We start from the raw sequence: 16,410 nt of genomic DNA, 5'->3' as shown, positions 1-16,410 counted from the left end.
ATGGGCAGAATTTGCAACGCATTCTATCCTTCCTTTGTTTACATCAAATGACAGCTGATTTTCCAAAATTCATAATGAATTTCATTTCACCGCGCGTCGATGGCGCCACGTAATCTGCCCATCTCATGGCTTCCTACATTGGCGAAAAGGGGGTGGGCACTCGCGGTCAACTTCGCCAGATACAATAGTGCCTCTATTTCTTTTCTATCTCTATGGTCTTTGCAGATTCTTTTGAGCCTAGGCCTAACTCTTCTAAGCTTGATATGGGTTTTAATAACGCTGGTGGAATATCCCACTTCGACGACTTGTTCCATTTTCGGAAAGCGATCACTTATTGGTCATTTCCTCACCCTTTTATTTTTCTAAATTACTCCAAACCGAGCGAGTTTATAAATTTCAATAAAGCTACATTGAGCTGACTAAAATTCCGACGCAAAAAATTCCTTCTCAATTTAGAGGTTTTCCATTGGCTTAAATAAATATGTTAGTAGCCAATAGTGTGACTCCCAAAATTACTAGGATGAATAAAAAGGTTAAAATCTAACGTAGTCCACCTTTTTACTGGTTCGTGGTGAAACAAACCGTTAGTGAAGATTTTTGAATGGAATAAAGGTACAGTGGCATACTTGTGTGCAATTATGTTACATATGGTAGGGGGTATACCCGGTATAGTGGTCACATTGACCAGTACTTTTAAAAAGCTTATTTCCAACCATAGATATAAGAAATGTATATAAAGGTCTAGATAAAATTCGGGGCGTCTAAGCCTAAAATAAAATACGGAATTGACACCTAGCAGACACCGAGGAAGGCACGTGACCAAGAGCGCGAGCTCGCAATTTAGTACTAACAAGGAGACTACCCGAGGTGTTACACACGGATTTTGTTCAAACTCGGGGCATTGGTAGACCGTCAAGTAACTAGAAAAATCCTAAAGGGATTTTATTAAATGGGGAACGGTTTTGCCATGGCAACGAAAAATGTTTTTGACAACTTAAAATGGAAATTTTCCCATTGAAAATAACATGGGATTTTGACCATAGAAATCTCATAGGTAACTAGAATGCTGCCGTGTAACTGGCAAATGGGCCAAACGCCGTGGCAGACGATAGCCAGATCTCAAAGAGTGGTTCTGCCAAGAATTTAATGTCACCAGAGAGAATGACGTCACCTATCTCCCGCTATAGTAGCGGATCCAAGGAGGATTATTATCCTCCAAGGAGGATTATTATCCTCCTTGGCGGAACCACTCTACGGCCTCTCATTGGCTGAAGGTTCAAGGCGAACTGGCGTCAAGCTCGGCCGTAGGCGGCAGCATTCTAGTTACCTATGAGATTTCTATGATTTTGACCGATTCCAAGGGTCCCCCCCCTGTGAAACATTTTACAAAATTGAAATAAAATTAAAATACGAAAATTATAAAAAAAATTGGTAAAAATTGACGAAAAAAATCAAAATTGGTCACATTTTTATCAATTTTTAAAAAATATTTCACAGGGAAATCGGTCAAAATCCCATTTTATTTTATGTTGTCAAAAACATTTTTCGTTGCCATGGCAAACCCGTTGCCCATTGAATAAAATTCCTTTAGGATTTTTCAAGTTACACGAAGGTCTACCAATCCCCCGAGTTTGAACAAAATCGGTGTGACACCATCTGTTGGTGACTTTTAGTTTAATTTTAAAGCAGGAGACAATGGCTCTCGCGAACATAGCACGAGCTTTCTTACTGATAGATAGCGCCTTATAAGGATAGCCTGCAGAAATTACGCGTTTCTGTTAGCTGTCACCTCCGTATTCACTCCCTTTGAAATATTTTATCTAGAGCTTTATATAAGTTTCCTATATTTATGTTTCCAACACTGGCCCGTGTTCCCCAACTCGCTACCTTAGAGCAAGAGTCAAGCAAGTCTGAAAACCCCTATTTGAGAAAAACCAGTTTTAAGTTCGAAATCTAGCATAATAACAATGATAATCAAATAATGAAAATTGATAAAAAATAGAGTTAAAATATATATTGGAAATTTTGTACTGAGTCACCTTAATTTAAAAACACTCGAGGATTCTTATTTTGAATTTCTTTCAATAGTCACGTATCTCGACTTACTTGGCTTTTGCTCTCAGGTAGCGAACTGGTCCCACATTATAGTTCAGAGCAGACGAATTACTGAAAATTTGTGGGCTTGTAATCAAACACGGAGAAGCATCCAATAGAGCTCGTTTTGGTTATTTCTAAATGTATTTTTGCTATTTTTAATTCCAATATTTTTATAATTTTTAAAAATTCAAATAAATGTAGAAATGCTGAATCAGGCGGCAGTTGAAGCTTTGTATTCGGCATCATATGTCGAAGACTACTTAGATTGTGTTGAGAATCTTCCTGATGATGTACAACGTCATTTTACTCAGTTGCGTGAATATGACCAAAAATATCAAGGTATATATTTTTTAATTATCATTAACTAACAGATAATTATTTATTAAGGCCACCATGTTGGTTTTCAATTTCTTTAGACATTTTCCATGAGCTATCCATATATCAAGAAACTCTGGAAAAAGACATTGATGCAATAGGGAGAAAGCGAGTCTTGCTCCAGATTCAAAGGGCTCTTATTCGAGCTCAGGAGTTAGGAGATGAGAAAATTGAAGTTATGAACAATGTGCAAGATCTGGTAGAGAACAAATCTAAACAACTAGAAACTGACTATAAGAATTTGGGTAAGATACATTTATTTACCATATTACATCCAATTGATTGGTAATTTACTCTTTTAAAATTTTAAGATTTTGGGCGAGACAATGAAAACATTGACAATAATAGGTCAGAAAATCAACCTGAGAGATGCAGTAAAAGATCTAGAAGGCAGCGTAATCAAGACTTGTTAGCTAAAGATGATCCTTTATTTGACCGCCAAGATAAAGAAGGTTCTACGTTTGGAAATCAACTAACATCATCCGCTTCAGGTTCTAATAATGCCGGTGTATCATCCATGGTCAGCTATGGTGCTACGTCCTCCAATAACAAAAAGAAAAAGAAAAAACGCAAAACAAAAGGAGAAAAAGGCCGTGACTCTTCACCTATAGATCCTCCAATTGATCCTAATGAGCCAACTTATTGTCTGTGTGTTCAAGTATCATATGGTGAAATGATCGGTTGTGATAATGAAGAGTGCCCTATTGAGTGGTTCCATTTCTCTTGTGTTGGACTTACAACTAAACCAAAAGGTAAATGGTTTTGCCCAAAATGTCGCGGTGATCGAAGCAATCAAATGAAGCAACGGTGACTCTGGTCTTTTAGGCTTATGCAACATATTTATCATTTCATTTTTACCAATTTTTAAATTAAGAGGCAACAAAACTTTGCTGCTCAAAATGAAGGACTGGGAGGATGAAAAGCATGATATATGTAAACCCGCTGAGGGCAAGGAAACAATTTGTATTACATCCTCCCCAGTCATTTCTGACAGAATAAGAGTTTCATTTCCCTTTAAATTTAAATATTTTGACATGAAAAATCATTAATTTTTATTCATTAACCTAAATATTTACATTTTGTAAACATTGGTAATAAAACTCTAAATTAAAAAATGAAGATCGCATAAATTTAAGTGTAATTTAATTATTTTTGTTTGTAGTGCCTTCCATCCTCCTAGGTAGTACATAATTCAAATTCTTACCAGGATTTTCTCATGGTTTTTTTAGTCTCGCGTTCGGCTAGGCTGTAACTGGCTGTAGCCGCTGTAACCCTTTTAAAAAGCAGACGATCTTTGGTGTGGCAAAAGCAATGAATCAACAGCCAGCTGACGCTAGATTTTTTCCTTTACAAGGCTGTTCCTTTCTTTAAGCATACTCCCTAAAAAATGGAGGGAAAGGTATATATCAGATAAAAAATAGTCCCGGTTTTTTCAATAATGTTTCAAAAACTCGCTTTTAAAGTAAAAAGTAGTTAATAAACAAGCAACAGATTCATTGGGTAATTTTGATTATTAATTAAGCTCTCCAATAAAGACGCGAGGAGCTTGTTTTTGTGATTGGTGATTCGTCGTCCATTGGTGCGAGATTTCCATAGCCAATCAAGGAGGGACCACTACGCTTTTATCCAATGTAAGTTGGCAAATTATATTCGATTTTGTTTTCAACGCCTGTTTCGAAGATGTACCGAGTCTAATATTCGTCAAATCAACGTACTAAATATTAGGTTAAAAATTAATATAAAATCATCACGGAAATTTGGCCCTAATGGTACACATTTGACCTTAGAAATGCGCTCGTTCGCTCCGTTCTATTATGGCTACTCGGCAAACGTTCTACTAGACAAACAATGACCTAAAAACGTATTTTAACACTACGTATCGAAACAAATTATTCGTTTCGTTTAATAAAATGATATCCAATAAGCTTACGTCGGTTTATTTACTCAATATGGCTTGAACATACGGACGAACGATAAAATTAAGAATATCTGTAAATTACTTGGCGTTCGTAAGCACCCTACCACGTCGAGCTGTTAAAAATGGCGGATTTTGCTTTGCCGCGCTTTAGCAAACGGACCAATGCCTACGACAGGAATCTTATTGGATTGTGCTAGAGACGTTCCCAAAAGCTATAGGTTCCTTCGGTGAATCAATAAATTAAACTTTACATTGGACGTATCCCAGAAGAGAAACTTGTAATAAACTCTAAAGATACCCGTGATAGGTTTCAATCACATTTTTTTATTTGGTACACACTTTGAATCATCATGACGCCATGAAAGCTGTCCCTACTCCCCTGGGCTTGTTCAAGATGACCCCAAGATTGTTCTTATTTACCTCATGTCATAGTACAATAATTTTTAAAAACTATAATTTAACCTGTGTTCTAATATGGAACTTTTAAAAGTTGTCAAGAATTACGCCGTAATGCGATATTTGCTAATTTATGGTATAAAATGAAGGCCTACACGTTACCAACTTTTAAAGTACATGCAACCAAAATTTGTTTTCTAGCATCATTGCACATGATATGGAACAATTTCAGATGACAACGACGCAAGGAGCGACACCAGTTACGATAACGTCAACTGGAGTCACCGCCGAAATGCTCCAAAACATTCAAGTTCAAGGTGGACAGCAACCGCAGGTTAATTGATAAGATTTGATATCATTAGACAAGTTTTTTGCTAAACTTGAAAACAATGTTTAGATGATTCAGGTGTCCCAACCTGGAGGTGGTCAACAAATAATGGTACAAGTACCCCAAAGTCAAACAATACAAATTCAAGGGCAGCCTGGGCAAGCTATTCAACAAGTAAGTTATTAACTTATTTCATTAATTTAAATTTTTAATCGTACGTGTTAATAACAAATGGTAAATATAGCTTCAAGTTATTCCAATTGGACAATTACAAGGCCAACAGGGGCAAGCTCAACAGATCATAATACAACAGCCTCAACAAGGCCAAATAATACAAACTGCCGATGGCCAAACACTAATTTATCAGCCTGTTTCTGTAGATGGAACAAATTTTTTGCAAACACAAGGAGGTAAAGTGACAGAAAAAACCATAATTTCTTTATTGAACTTACGCTAATAACCAAATGTATTTTAGGGATAATTCAAATTCCAGCAGGTGCCATACAAACTCAACAACAACAAATTGTGCAAACTCAAAATGCGCAGCCACAATCGCCTCCATCGCCGCAAAATCAAGCTATCCAGCTACCCTCCACAGCCAATGGAATGCAAGGGGGAAACATTGTGATGGTGGTTCCTGGTTCCGCAAGCAGCTTGCAAACATTGCAACGAATTCCTCTTCCAGGAGCGGAACTGTTAGAAGAAGAACCCCTTTATGTTAATGCAAAGCAGTATCATAGGATTTTGAAACGGAGGCAAGCCAGAGCTAGACTAGAAGCTGAAGGAAGAATTCCTAAAGAGCGAAGAGTAAGTACTCTCATGATTTTAGATAATGTTAAATCGGAGCAATCCCTTCTGAAAAAAGGAATACTAGAAATACATTTTACCAGATATTAAAAGCATAGAAGTTTGGGGTAGTCTAGCCCTTAACAGTAAAATTGGGTAACTTTTTTTATATTATTTACCAGAGTAAATAGTCACCTGGTAATCGAAGTTTATTTGGGACTTTGAAATCCAATTACTACACATATTTAGCATAAGAAGTTTAAAAGTGTGGTATAATGTCACAAATGTTTTATATAATTATAAAAATAAGTGAAATAATTACTTATTTCCCTGATATAATGGTAAATAATGTAATTTTGAGAAAAAAAAGAGATACTTACAAATCAATAACACTAACAACAGAGACAGATACTTTTAACTAACAATGTAAATGATATCATATATACCAGAATACCACTACCACTACCTTATCAACGGATTATTGTTTAGAATTTACGTATTATCATAAATAACACGATAAGTATGGTACTTGAAGCTTTATCATACTAGAATATGGAACTTACACTCGCTAAACAATTATAAACTTGCAGTGTTACGGTATCAACTTAAATATAAAACCCCCTTAATATCCTTTAAAGACGATGCTTATAAATCCGGGCTTAGACTGTTTCGTAAACCAAAGTGAACGTTTTAAAGCTGAAATATGAAAAATATACTTAAGTTCACCAAACTTTAAGCATCGCGTCGTCTAAAGCCACAGTCACACCAAACTTTAAAACACAGTTTATGTCAGTTTGAGCAATAAAATTGAACATTGGTCTTAAAGCAGTGTAACTGTGGCTTCATAGACGACCATTTTGATTATTGCAAGATTGTATTTATTTATACTTTGGGAGAATTATTATGTTGAGACGATCCGCGATTTATGGTATATTTGACCGCCGTCCCGAGGGAAAACGTCACAAGCGTGTTATAAAGGGCCATAGAATCCTTTGAAAAATTCGACCCTACAAGTGGCCTTTCCTCGTAATTGCCGACCTAACCGATCAAATTATGGAGACTTTCGGGAAAATTACTCTTTAATCGCGTCATTGAACGAGATACCGAGCAGATTTGAATGACTATGAAGGGATCAAACTGGCAGACTGTGGAGGGGGTTGGGGAACACTGAAAAGCGACTCAACATATTCATGCTTCCTAAGTTTTAATAAATCTTTTCTTGTTTGTAGTGACGATGTATTTAGAATGATAAGGTTACTAGTTCATGGCAAGATATTCGAAAAATAATTTCGTTTACAATTTCAGAAATACCTGCACGAGTCTCGTCATAGACACGCGATGAATCGAATTAGGGGAGAAGGTGGAAGATTTCATTCTGGATCTAATAAAGATGAATACGACGAAATGGGTAATCGGATACCCAAAATGTGCGGTGATTCGCAAACAGGTTCCGATTCGGATAGTATGCATTCTAGCAACGGTTTAGCGGCGCAACTAGTAGATCACGCAGAGGTAAACTTCAAATATGAAACTTAACAAACTCCTTTGTGCCTGTTTTGATGTTTGTTTTGTGTGGAAACTGAGCGCATTGACGCGCGAGAGTTACGCACTCCTGCCATTTTTAAAAGCCTGTTGTTATTTTGGCGGTTCTCTTTCAGAATGGTACGTCTGGTATCACGGAGAATGTTATAATCACGGGCGATTTCATTAGCGCCGATTCCAACTAAAAGTTGGCCTTTAAACGCGCCCAAACAATTACGTACCACTATGTAAATACTAATATTTAAAGTGTTTTAATTCACTATTAACAAATTCGTGAAAAATCATGTCTTTATGGCATACTTTTTATTGTTAAAGAAAGTATGCCATATTTTCTATACCAGTTAGGCAATTACTTTGAAAATACAAAAGTTTTCAAAGATTTTACTGTATTATTTGCAGATTTGTTAAAATTAAAGAAAATGTATAAAAAAATCGCAGAAATTTAAAATGGTTTTCAGAAATCCAATTTATTCAGACCGCTGGGGGCTCCACAAGCCATATTTTTCAATCGTTCTTTGGTAATCTTGGGATCTTCCGTTGAACGACTCATTGTTTCGCTTAGATCAGGTGGTAAATGCAATTTCTGCAAAGGAGAAGAATATTTAAATTACCATTCGTAGGTTGCTCGTGGGTGCGGCTTGTGTTCGTGGCCATGGTAACGCGTATAGGTCTGCCATGACATTAAGACGCCAATGGTGATCACGTGATTAATTCTCCGGATCGTGTGGCGTTTAACTTCCGTGATTTGTGACGTGAAACTAATGTCATGGCGGCCGTTTCAAGGCGGGGCTTAGCTACGGCGCTACGAGCAAGCACCCATATGTAAGATTCGAATTTAACCTTTTATTCACACAATAGGGTTAAGGGCCTTAACCTGTGACATTGTAGGCTCCCTTCTTAAAGGTCTAAGCTTAACCGTTAAGAAGTTATAACACCCCGTTCGCTAGTTGTCTATATTGTTTAAAGCCTATTACAATAATAAGCTAGCTCGTGCAATAAATCTCACTTCTATCACGAACGATTTTCTTGTCGCTCTAAAAACCAAATCAGAGGTATTGGTTACAAATGGCGTTACTGAATTTATCGAGCTTCGCTTATGAACGTGAAAAAGACCTGGAAAAAACGTATGATTTAAAAAAAAATTCTATCTTTTGTGGACACCTAACATTACCATGGTAATCTTTATAGGCATGATTGACTTGACCTTCCACTTTTACAAGGGGTTCTAATTCAACTGAGAAGTCTACAAACAATCTAATCTTATTTAAACATCCTAGTTCCTGCAATATTAATAAATAAATAAACACTACTAGTTCGGGTAACAATGATTTTACCTGATATAAAATAGTTGGAATCGTGATTAGAAATACAGCGTAAGAAAACCTTGCCAAACAACGTATGGCGTTTAAAAAATTCAAAATTGATTGAGAGTGGCTGGTGGAGTTTGACCCCCACATAGGGCTTCCAACTCCGTTTATCACTATTCTAAGGAGACTTCCATTTGGCGGGTCCTTGGCCGAAAAGAGTTTGATTTCTGGCACTAATTTCGCCATTACGTCATCGTAAGGTGATGTATTTCCTGGTAAACTATCAGAAATATCGTACGTCAGAATATTGCACTCTTTTATAAGTTGCACATCCATCGGTTGGTTCAAGCAAAATGAATGAGAGTTTTGACCTAATCCCTGCGCACTTTGCTGCTGAAAGTTGTCAGTTCTATCAGACATTACAAATAAATTACCAGCTAGGTTTTTAAGTAATTTAACCTTGACGGGCAAGTCTTGATAGCGCCAAGCAATCTTCATTGGTTCAACCTCAGTTTGATTGACACGTTTTACATTATCAGATGATATTCCAGGCATTGTCTATTTACAAAGATATTTTAGCAATATCTATAGGAATTAAAATGGTAAATAGCACAACAATTTAGAATTACGGAAATAATGTATCTGGGTTGATCATTTACCAATCCTATTCCACTTAGTCCCCTAATCTTCCACTGTCTTGCGTAACCAAAGAACGCATCGGTCATGGATACCACGGACAGTGAAATAAAATGGTAGACTGCCTTGATTGAAAATATTGTCCTTTGCAGTTTAATATTAAGTTGTAACGCCATGTCAACCACATTGGCCTCCCTCGTAGGAATGATCCGAATAGATAGTATAAGCCCGCTGTACGGGCCCTGGTAATTTGTACCGGCTTCCCCCCTCTCTTGTCGGCCCTGGCCGCCATTATCCAAGTCACGTTTTTCCCCCAAGTTTAAATAACATTGGTGAGTCAGCCTGCTTCGAATTTAGCTGCGCGGTTTTCTTAAACGCGCCTTCCCAATCGACCGCCATTACCTTACAGTCTACTGGGAGGGTGATGAAAAAACCGGTTTTGGGGGGATGAAATTTCTGCGGTAGAGGCTCGTTAGTTGTCTGTACGATAACAGCGGCGCCCAGTAAACGTTTCTAAAAAGAGTGTAACTTCCATGTTTAAATGATTGGCGCTAGTTACGTTAAAAACCAGTCTTAGGGTGTGTTAGCAGACGATTTTTCTTACTTTAATAATATCTTCGCTGGCTATTTCTGAGCTATACAAAAATAGCGAGTGGTTGCAAACTACACCTTCTGCCAGAAAGTACTTTACAATCAAGTTGGAATACATGTTGTCAGATCCTTCCTCTGTGTAAATTATAGGTTTAATGAATCTTAAATTCTTAATCGTCTAGTGAGTAAAAACTATGAATCGAAAGAAATGGCTTGCCTACTAAGAAAATCGTTCCCAAAGGAATACCACCACCTGAAAAACCAAATTTTTACTAAAAACTAAGATATGGATTGATTAATTAATTCACTTGGTAATTACCCAAATAATAGTCTAAATTTGGGATTCCAGTTGATGTTAATAGTTGTGCATTTTGAACTGAAACCTTTGTGCCACGGATTTGATTTTCTTTTTGTTTCAAAACTTTATGGAAACTTGACGTCATTATTTCCTAATCAGACCACGTGGGTATATAAAATTCGAATTTACAACGAGTTTGGAATGGATTTACTAAAAAAATATAAACTAGCGTACCGAAATACCACTTGGACTAGTGCAGTCCAAATGTTTCGTTCAGCTATTCACATGTTCTACTATACCAAAATATTTCGCTGAATTTACTTACTACTTTTCCTGGCTATCCGCGTCCGTCAATTCAGGCAAGTCCGGATATACACTATTCCTATTGTTTTGAGAGTTATATATTAAACCGTAAACGTAAATATACTTAATGAATTTATAAAATATTTAACAATGTGATATCGAATGCTTTAGTTTCCATAGATGCTAGAGAAATGTCTGGCTTGCTCTGTAGATTGCGCATATACAAACTTGCCCAAGTCCCTTCATCCGCCCAAAAATTGACAAAACCCGCACGATTTTACAGTACTCGAGTTAGCAGTTCGGAACTCACGGCTCAGTTCAGTTCAGCTATAAAAATATAAGCTGTAGACTGATACCAAAGTTAAGTTAGAAGAAACCACCTATGGACCAACATGGACTAATTAGTCCATGGGACCAAAGACTATCTCGAGTGGGATTTTTATAATAATCTGCCGTCTGTAAGTTGTGCCGACGTTGCCGGATCATTCAGGACTTTATCGTTATTTAATCTGAACTTGTTATTAATTTATGTGGTAAATATAATTCCATTTTGATAATTTATATGTAAAATGTTCGCAAAGGAAATAATTGTGGACATATTTTTAAGCCTTGTTCTGAATAATAGTTGACACGTGGACTTTCGCAAGGCCCTTGGCCTATGGCTCAATCATAAGACCTAGAAACTTGTTAATTTACCCTAGATCTTTTGTAGCATATTCTTAGTTTCTTACTGGAGAAATCCAGCATATGCGTCGTTTTACGCATAAGCACTTAACATTGTCCAGATCCTAGATGATAATTGATTTTTCTCCTACCATAACATAGTTTTCTAAAGGTTTATATTTTAAATAAAGTTTAATTTATTTTAGATTCAATTAATACGAAAGGTCGTTTGTAATTAAGCAAACGAACCCAAAATGTCTTCTGACAAGTTAACTCGTATTGCAATTGTTAATAATGATAAATGCAAACCCAAGAGGTGTAAGCAAGAATGTAAAAAATCTTGTCCTGTCGTTCGAATGGGTATGTTTCTTCATATAGGCTACTACATTCAAAGTTACTCAATTTTTGTATTTGGACACTTTTGCCTTTTTCTCAGGAAAACTTTGTATTGAAGTTACACCTAATGATAAAATAGCCATTATTTCTGAAGAACTATGTATCGGCTGCGGTATATGTGTTAAGGTACGATAATTGGCTATTATAAAATAATAGTTTATTTCCCAAGATACAAAATTTAATTTACTTTCATAGAAATGTCCGTTTGAAGCCATCACTATTATTAATTTACCAAGCAATCTCGAAAAAGATACTACTCATCGATATAGTCAGAATTCTTTTAAATTACATCGGTTACCAACTCCGAGACCCGGAGAAGTTCTAGGTCTCGTTGGTACCAATGGTATTGGTAAATCCACTGCCTTAAAGATCTTAGCTGGGAAGTTAAAGCCCAATCTTGGCAGATTTAAAGAACCTCCGGATTGGACTGAGATATTAACGTATTTTCGTGGCTCGGAACTGCAAAACTATTTCACAAAAATTTTAGAAAATGACCTAAAGGCAATTATCAAGCCGCAGTATGTGGACCAAATTCCCAAGGCTGTTAAAGTGAGTTGTTTTTAGTCTTTCTACCTCTATGTGTCTACTGCCAGTAAAACAAAAATGAAACTGAAATAGATGGTATCACTCATTTAATCAAATCAAATTAACTTTATGCACATGATTATTATACGAATCATTACAATCTAGAATAATAATAATTGGTGTTCATTTCAGTGGCTTAGCAAAAATTTATAGTTGTCTGATATATTCTTGACCAATTTATTGGCAGTACATACTGAAATTTGTTTCAATGATGATAAAGAATATATACTGCTGTTCACATTCTGAATGTTCTGTGGATAATTTAACATCTGACACTGATTTCAATTATCCTACTTATTTGTGCCAAAAATATGCAAATTAATATTTGAGGTTCTTAGGGCTCTGTTCAACAAATGATTGACAAGAAAGATGAATTGAACAACCAAGATCATGTCTGCACTGTTTTAGAACTAAAGAAAGTATTAAACCGTAACATAGAAGATTTATCTGGAGGAGAACTTCAGCGATTTGCTTGCGCTATGGTTTGCATACAGAAGGCTGACATGTAAGTATTTAATTGGGAGTATATTTATGAGCCCAATATTCTGTAAATTCTCACCCGGACAAATTTTCGGAAAGGTTTTATTACTAAATAATGTAGTGAACGCGGAACTAACTAATAAAGGTAGTTACTGGCGCACGCGTGGGTCGAAAGTCGTAGTTACTGGCGCACGCGTGGGTCGAAAGTCGTAGTTACTGGCGCACGCGTAGGTCGAAAGTCGTAGTTACTGGCGCACGCGTGGGTCGAAAGTCGTAGTTACTGGCGCACGCGTGGGTCGAAAGTCGTAGTTACTGGCGCACGCGTGGGTCGAAAGTCGTAGTTACTGGCGCACGCGTGGGTCGAAAGTCGTAGTTACTGGCGCACGCGTGGGTCGAAAGTCGTAGTTACTGGCGCACGCGTGGGTCGAAAGTCGTAGTTACTGGCGCACGCGTGGGTCGAAAGTCGTAGTTACTGGCGCACGCGTGGGTCGAAAGTCCTAGTTACTGGCGTACGCGGAGGGGGGGGGAGGCGAGAGCTGTGATATACAGAAGCTCGATGCTTTATTATGCGTTGATTTCGTCCGCGGATGGGTATGTTCGTAAGATGCAAGCTGTGATATTTTTAATGAAATGTACCTTTTAAATTTTTTTAGATTCATGTTTGATGAACCTAGTAGTTATCTTGATGTAAAACAAAGGCTGAGAGCTGCTCTGGCTATTCGAGGCTTAATACACCCTGAAAAGTATGTATTATACTAGTTTTTGGGTAGGCCTATACTTATTTCGATGATTAAAACTACATTCTGCTGTTCACATTCTGAATTCTTATGTGGATTTTCTTTTAAATGAGTTATCAAATATAAATACACGTCTTTTACTGGAGTATTTATCAATAATTACCAATTCTTATAATAATAGGTACATAATTGTAGTTGAACATGATTTATCAGTCTTGGATTATTTATCGGACTTCATTTGCTGTCTTTATGGAGTGCCTGGTGCTTATGGAGTAGTTACTATGCCTTTCTCAGTTCGTGAAGGTATGTCCTCTTCTTTTGATTAATTGATAAATATTTTGATTATTGTTCCCCTATTCCGAATATTAGGAATCAACATCTTTTTGGATGGATTTGTTCCGACTGAAAACCTCCGTTTCCGAGAAACGGCGCTTGTTTTTAAAGTGGCTGAAACCGCGAATGAGGAAGAGGTCAAACGAATGTGCCGATACGAATACCCCAAAATGAGTAAGACTCTCAACGAGTTTTTCTTGCAAGTTGAAGGGGGAACGTTTACCGATTCTGAAATCATTGTGATGTTGGGTGAAAATGGAACTGGGAAAACAACCTTTATTCGTATGATGGCTGGTCGCCTAAAACCGGATGAAGGAAGTATGTGAAAAGTTTTTCTTTGTTATAGTAAAAGGATTTGGTTTTAATTTGTAAGTTGCGTTTCAGCCGAAATTCCACCACTGAACATCAGCTACAAACCGCAGAAAATATCTCCGAAGGCACAAGGCACAGTTAGACAACTTTTCCACGATAAAATTAGAGATGCTTACGTTCACCCACAGTTTGTTGGAGAAGTGATAAAACCACTTCAAATCGATCACATAATGGACCAAGAGGTGATTTTCGATTTATTCTTGTAAAGAAATGCGCCATACCCTACGCCCACTCGAAAATTAAAGTCAGTGGCGGTGTTCGTTTAACTTTTGGAACACTATAATTCGACATACATTAATTGGGTTTCGCTGGAAATAACCATGGAGTTGCCTAAATGGTGTAGCCAGGATTTTATTTTGATGATTAAACTTGCTGGACCTGAATCTAGATTGCGAGTTAGGTTCTTCTAGATCAGCGCCCTTTGTAGTACCACGGTCTCCGATGATGGGAAGATTTCCACCCAAATATTAATCACTTGAGCAAAATAACTTAAATAAGTGAATGGCTTTTAGCCTATTATCTTATCCTTGACATTAACTTTTTTGCGCTCGTGCTTTGGTGGGAAAGTATCACGATTAACTCTGTAAGAGGGTGCTAGCTGGAGATATAATTCGAATAATGGGATTTTTTTTATTATGATTCAGGTCTATTATTTTATTTCTGACGGTCTTTGCTACTAAACTGGTTCAAATTTTGCATGCAGTGTCGTAAATAACGATGCTGGCGGCCCCCAAAAGCTTCCGGAAAAATTGGCTCTATGGTAAAAGGCCCCAATATTTATTTCACGGGCCCCAGGGACCATAGTTACGACAGTGGGTGCGTCAGGGTATAAAATCAAGAGTGAGAATGGTTTGCTTTATTAAGTAATATTTTAGGTACAAAATCTCTCTGGAGGAGAACTCCAGCGCATAGCTCTGGTTCTTTGCTTAGGAAAACCCGCTGATGTTTATTTAATAGACGAACCATCGGCTTATTTGGATTCCGAGCAGCGTTTAGCCGCTGCTAAGGTTATTAAGAGATTTATCTTGCACGCCAAAAAGACTGGTTTTGTTGTGGAACACGATTTCATCATGGCGACGTATCTGGCGGATCGGGTAATCGTTTTTGAGGGTGTACCTTCCATGAGTGCAACGGCGAATATGTAAGATTTCAAATCAGGTGTTACTTTTTGAAAACAAGCATTTTATTAAAGGAAAATTACTTTGCCATTTTAGCCCTCAAACATTGTTGGCAGGGATGAACAAATTTTTAGAGCAATTAAATATAACGTTCAGGAGAGACCCCAACAATTTTAGACCTAGGATTAACAAATTAAATTCTGTTAAGGTACGATCTTTGTTGTTTACCCAAATTTTACTAGCATTGGTCAAGTTTTTGACGTTTTATTTTTTATTTGGGGGATAATAGGATGTGGAGCAGAAGAAAGGAGGGAATTTCTTTTTCTTGGAAGATTGAAGTCGGTGGTTTATATAAACTCTTTTGGACTAATAATGAAGCAAAATCTGTAAATAGTGAAGTATCTGTTTGTACTTTGTCAATACAGATTATGCGATATCAGTAAATTGTAAAAGAATTTTTCACATGCTATGTTTTATTTCTGCTTTGAATTCGTTGTTTCTCCGAGTTATGCTCATATGGGCATTAAAGGGGTGATAATCTTAAACTTCTGAAGGCCAATTCACATGAGCCAACATTGTGGAGATTTCGCGGCATAACCAACGAAGGATATTACTCGTCAGTTTAAGAAAATTCCTCTTCTACTACAACATTTGCCAATTTTATATTAATGAAGGTAATCAAAAGGATGTCTACGAAAAGTATTAAATTTAAATATTTGGAGCTAAACCTCGGGCAGAAAAAACGTCCTTCAACTTGGTTTGAGAATGGTGTCGACCAAAAATGTTGACTCGTGTGAATAGCACTAAGTGCTCCCATTTTCAAAGATTGCCTCTTAATATTAAGTTGTAGGTACAATTTGGTAGCGAAGCTACCGTGGCGGGTGTCTAAAAATTCACTTTTCTCGTTCCTTTAGGAATATATATCCAAGTGGTGTTTCCTCGCTTAAAGGTTACAATTTCATAGCCTTGTTCTAATAAACGAACGGTCTTGCCCTATAGTTTATATCTCTTACCAGATAATTATTCATCTTCATATCTTGCTAATGTTATTCATGAAATATCAGTTATCAATAGATAAATATCGCTAAGCAGTGTAATTTTTACATTTTACGTCTTAAAGCCGCATTTTCACGCTCGTTAGTAGCGGGT

At 37.0% G+C, this 16,410-nt stretch overlaps 4 protein-coding genes across 9 annotated transcripts; 3 read left to right on the top strand and 1 right to left on the bottom strand.

Moving 5' to 3' along the window:
* Positions 1-2,219: 2,219 nt before the first annotated feature.
* On the top strand, positions 2,220-3,611 carry LOC149948016 (inhibitor of growth protein 2-like). Its single transcript, XM_090172584.1, has 3 exons — positions 2,220-2,436; positions 2,514-2,717; positions 2,784-3,611. The coding sequence occupies exons 1-3, from the start codon at positions 2,301-2,303 to the stop codon at positions 3,281-3,283; spliced, it is 840 nt and encodes a 279-aa protein (XP_090028710.1). The 5' UTR covers positions 2,220-2,300; the 3' UTR covers positions 3,284-3,611.
* Positions 3,612-3,928: 317 nt separating this feature from the next.
* Positions 3,929-7,860, top strand: Nf-YA (nuclear factor Y-box A). Of its 3 annotated transcripts, none has more exons than XM_090172580.1 (7): positions 3,929-4,103; positions 4,988-5,120; positions 5,184-5,288; positions 5,359-5,524; positions 5,590-5,921; positions 7,206-7,412; positions 7,559-7,859. In XM_090172580.1, the coding sequence occupies exons 2-7, from the start codon at positions 5,004-5,006 to the stop codon at positions 7,625-7,627; spliced, it is 996 nt and encodes a 331-aa protein (XP_090028706.1). In that variant the 5' UTR covers positions 3,929-4,103; positions 4,988-5,003; the 3' UTR covers positions 7,628-7,859. The 3 variants fall into 3 exon arrangements, with proteins under 3 accessions (XP_090028706.1, XP_090028709.1, XP_090028708.1); XM_090172583.1 differs by lacking the exon at positions 3,929-4,103 and adding an exon at positions 4,118-4,197 and having other exon boundaries at positions 7,559-7,860; XM_090172582.1 differs by lacking the exon at positions 3,929-4,103 and adding an exon at positions 4,239-4,922 and having other exon boundaries at positions 7,559-7,860.
* A 23-nt stretch (positions 7,861-7,883) lies between these two features.
* Positions 7,884-10,852, bottom strand: Elp4 (Elongator complex protein 4). 3 transcript variants are annotated; one of them, XM_090172577.1, is made up of 10 exons: positions 10,727-10,849; positions 10,600-10,656; positions 10,296-10,425; positions 10,194-10,229; positions 9,990-10,111; positions 9,209-9,307; positions 8,777-9,142; positions 8,614-8,722; positions 8,449-8,555; positions 7,884-8,025 (listed from the first exon to the last, which is right to left on the bottom strand). In XM_090172577.1, the coding sequence occupies exons 3-10, from the start codon at positions 10,417-10,419 to the stop codon at positions 7,897-7,899; spliced, it is 1,092 nt and encodes a 363-aa protein (XP_090028703.1). In that variant the 5' UTR covers positions 10,420-10,425; positions 10,600-10,656; positions 10,727-10,849; the 3' UTR covers positions 7,884-7,896. The 3 variants fall into 3 exon arrangements, with proteins under 3 accessions (XP_090028703.1, XP_090028704.1, XP_090028705.1); XM_090172578.1 differs by having other exon boundaries at positions 8,777-9,139; positions 10,600-10,852; XM_090172579.1 differs by lacking the exons at positions 9,990-10,111; positions 10,194-10,229; positions 10,296-10,425; positions 10,600-10,656; positions 10,727-10,849 and adding an exon at positions 9,379-9,981.
* pix (ATP-binding cassette sub-family E member 1 pix) lies at positions 10,173-15,730 on the top strand. Of its 2 annotated transcripts, none has more exons than XM_090172576.1 (12): positions 10,173-10,633; positions 11,447-11,600; positions 11,677-11,762; positions 11,832-12,185; positions 12,560-12,726; positions 13,355-13,444; positions 13,620-13,741; positions 13,808-14,089; positions 14,156-14,325; positions 15,019-15,284; positions 15,358-15,469; positions 15,551-15,730. In XM_090172576.1, exons 2-12 carry the CDS (start codon positions 11,495-11,497, stop codon positions 15,596-15,598), a joined length of 1,803 nt encoding a protein of 600 aa, XP_090028702.1. In that variant the 5' UTR covers positions 10,173-10,633; positions 11,447-11,494; the 3' UTR covers positions 15,599-15,730. The 2 variants fall into 2 exon arrangements, with proteins under 2 accessions (XP_090028702.1, XP_090028701.1); XM_090172575.1 differs by lacking the exon at positions 10,173-10,633 and adding an exon at positions 11,011-11,110.
* The last annotated feature ends 680 nt before the right edge of the window (positions 15,731-16,410 follow it).

The sequence above is a fragment of the Leiobunum rupestre genome, chromosome 4 (genome assembly GCF_980474605.1).
Source record: "Leiobunum rupestre chromosome 4, qqLeiRupe1.1.hap1, whole genome shotgun sequence".
Lineage (NCBI taxonomy): Eukaryota > Metazoa > Arthropoda > Arachnida > Opiliones > Sclerosomatidae > Leiobunum > Leiobunum rupestre.
The sequence above is the reverse complement of the archived record's forward strand: the minus strand, read 5'-3'. Positions and strand labels throughout refer to the sequence as shown.

Bases quoted from the DNA above. Each gene is read 5' to 3' on its own strand.
- LOC149948016 (XM_090172584.1), top strand. From the start codon at position 2,301: ATGCTGAATCAGGCGGCAGTTGAAGCTTTGTATTCGGCATCATATGTC. The intron at 2,437-2,513 runs GTATATATTTTT...CAATTTCTTTAG, and splicing joins ATATGACCAAAAATATCAAG to ACATTTTCCATGAGCTATCC. The intron at 2,718-2,783 runs GTAAGATACATT...TAAAATTTTAAG, and splicing joins AACTGACTATAAGAATTTGG to ATTTTGGGCGAGACAATGAA.
- Nf-YA (XM_090172583.1), top strand. From the start codon at position 5,004: ATGGAACAATTTCAGATGACAACGACGCAAGGAGCGACACCAGTTACG. The intron at 5,121-5,183 runs GTTAATTGATAA...AACAATGTTTAG, and splicing joins AAGGTGGACAGCAACCGCAG to ATGATTCAGGTGTCCCAACC. The intron at 7,413-7,558 runs GTAAACTTCAAA...GTTCTCTTTCAG, and splicing joins AACTAGTAGATCACGCAGAG to AATGGTACGTCTGGTATCAC.
- Elp4 (XM_090172577.1), bottom strand. From the start codon at position 10,419: ATGACGTCAAGTTTCCATAAAGTTTTGAAACAAAAAGAAAATCAAATC. The intron at 8,723-8,776 runs GTAAAATCATTG...TTAATATTGCAG, and splicing joins TTCCAACTATTTTATATCAG to GAACTAGGATGTTTAAATAA. The intron at 8,026-8,448 runs GTGAGATTTATT...TCTCCTTTGCAG, and splicing joins GAAAATCGTTCGTGATAGAA to AAATTGCATTTACCACCTGA.
- pix (XM_090172576.1), top strand. From the start codon at position 11,495: ATGTCTTCTGACAAGTTAACTCGTATTGCAATTGTTAATAATGATAAA. The intron at 13,445-13,619 runs GTATGTATTATA...TTATAATAATAG, and splicing joins GGCTTAATACACCCTGAAAA to GTACATAATTGTAGTTGAAC. The intron at 15,470-15,550 runs GTACGATCTTTG...GGGGGATAATAG, and splicing joins ACAAATTAAATTCTGTTAAG to GATGTGGAGCAGAAGAAAGG.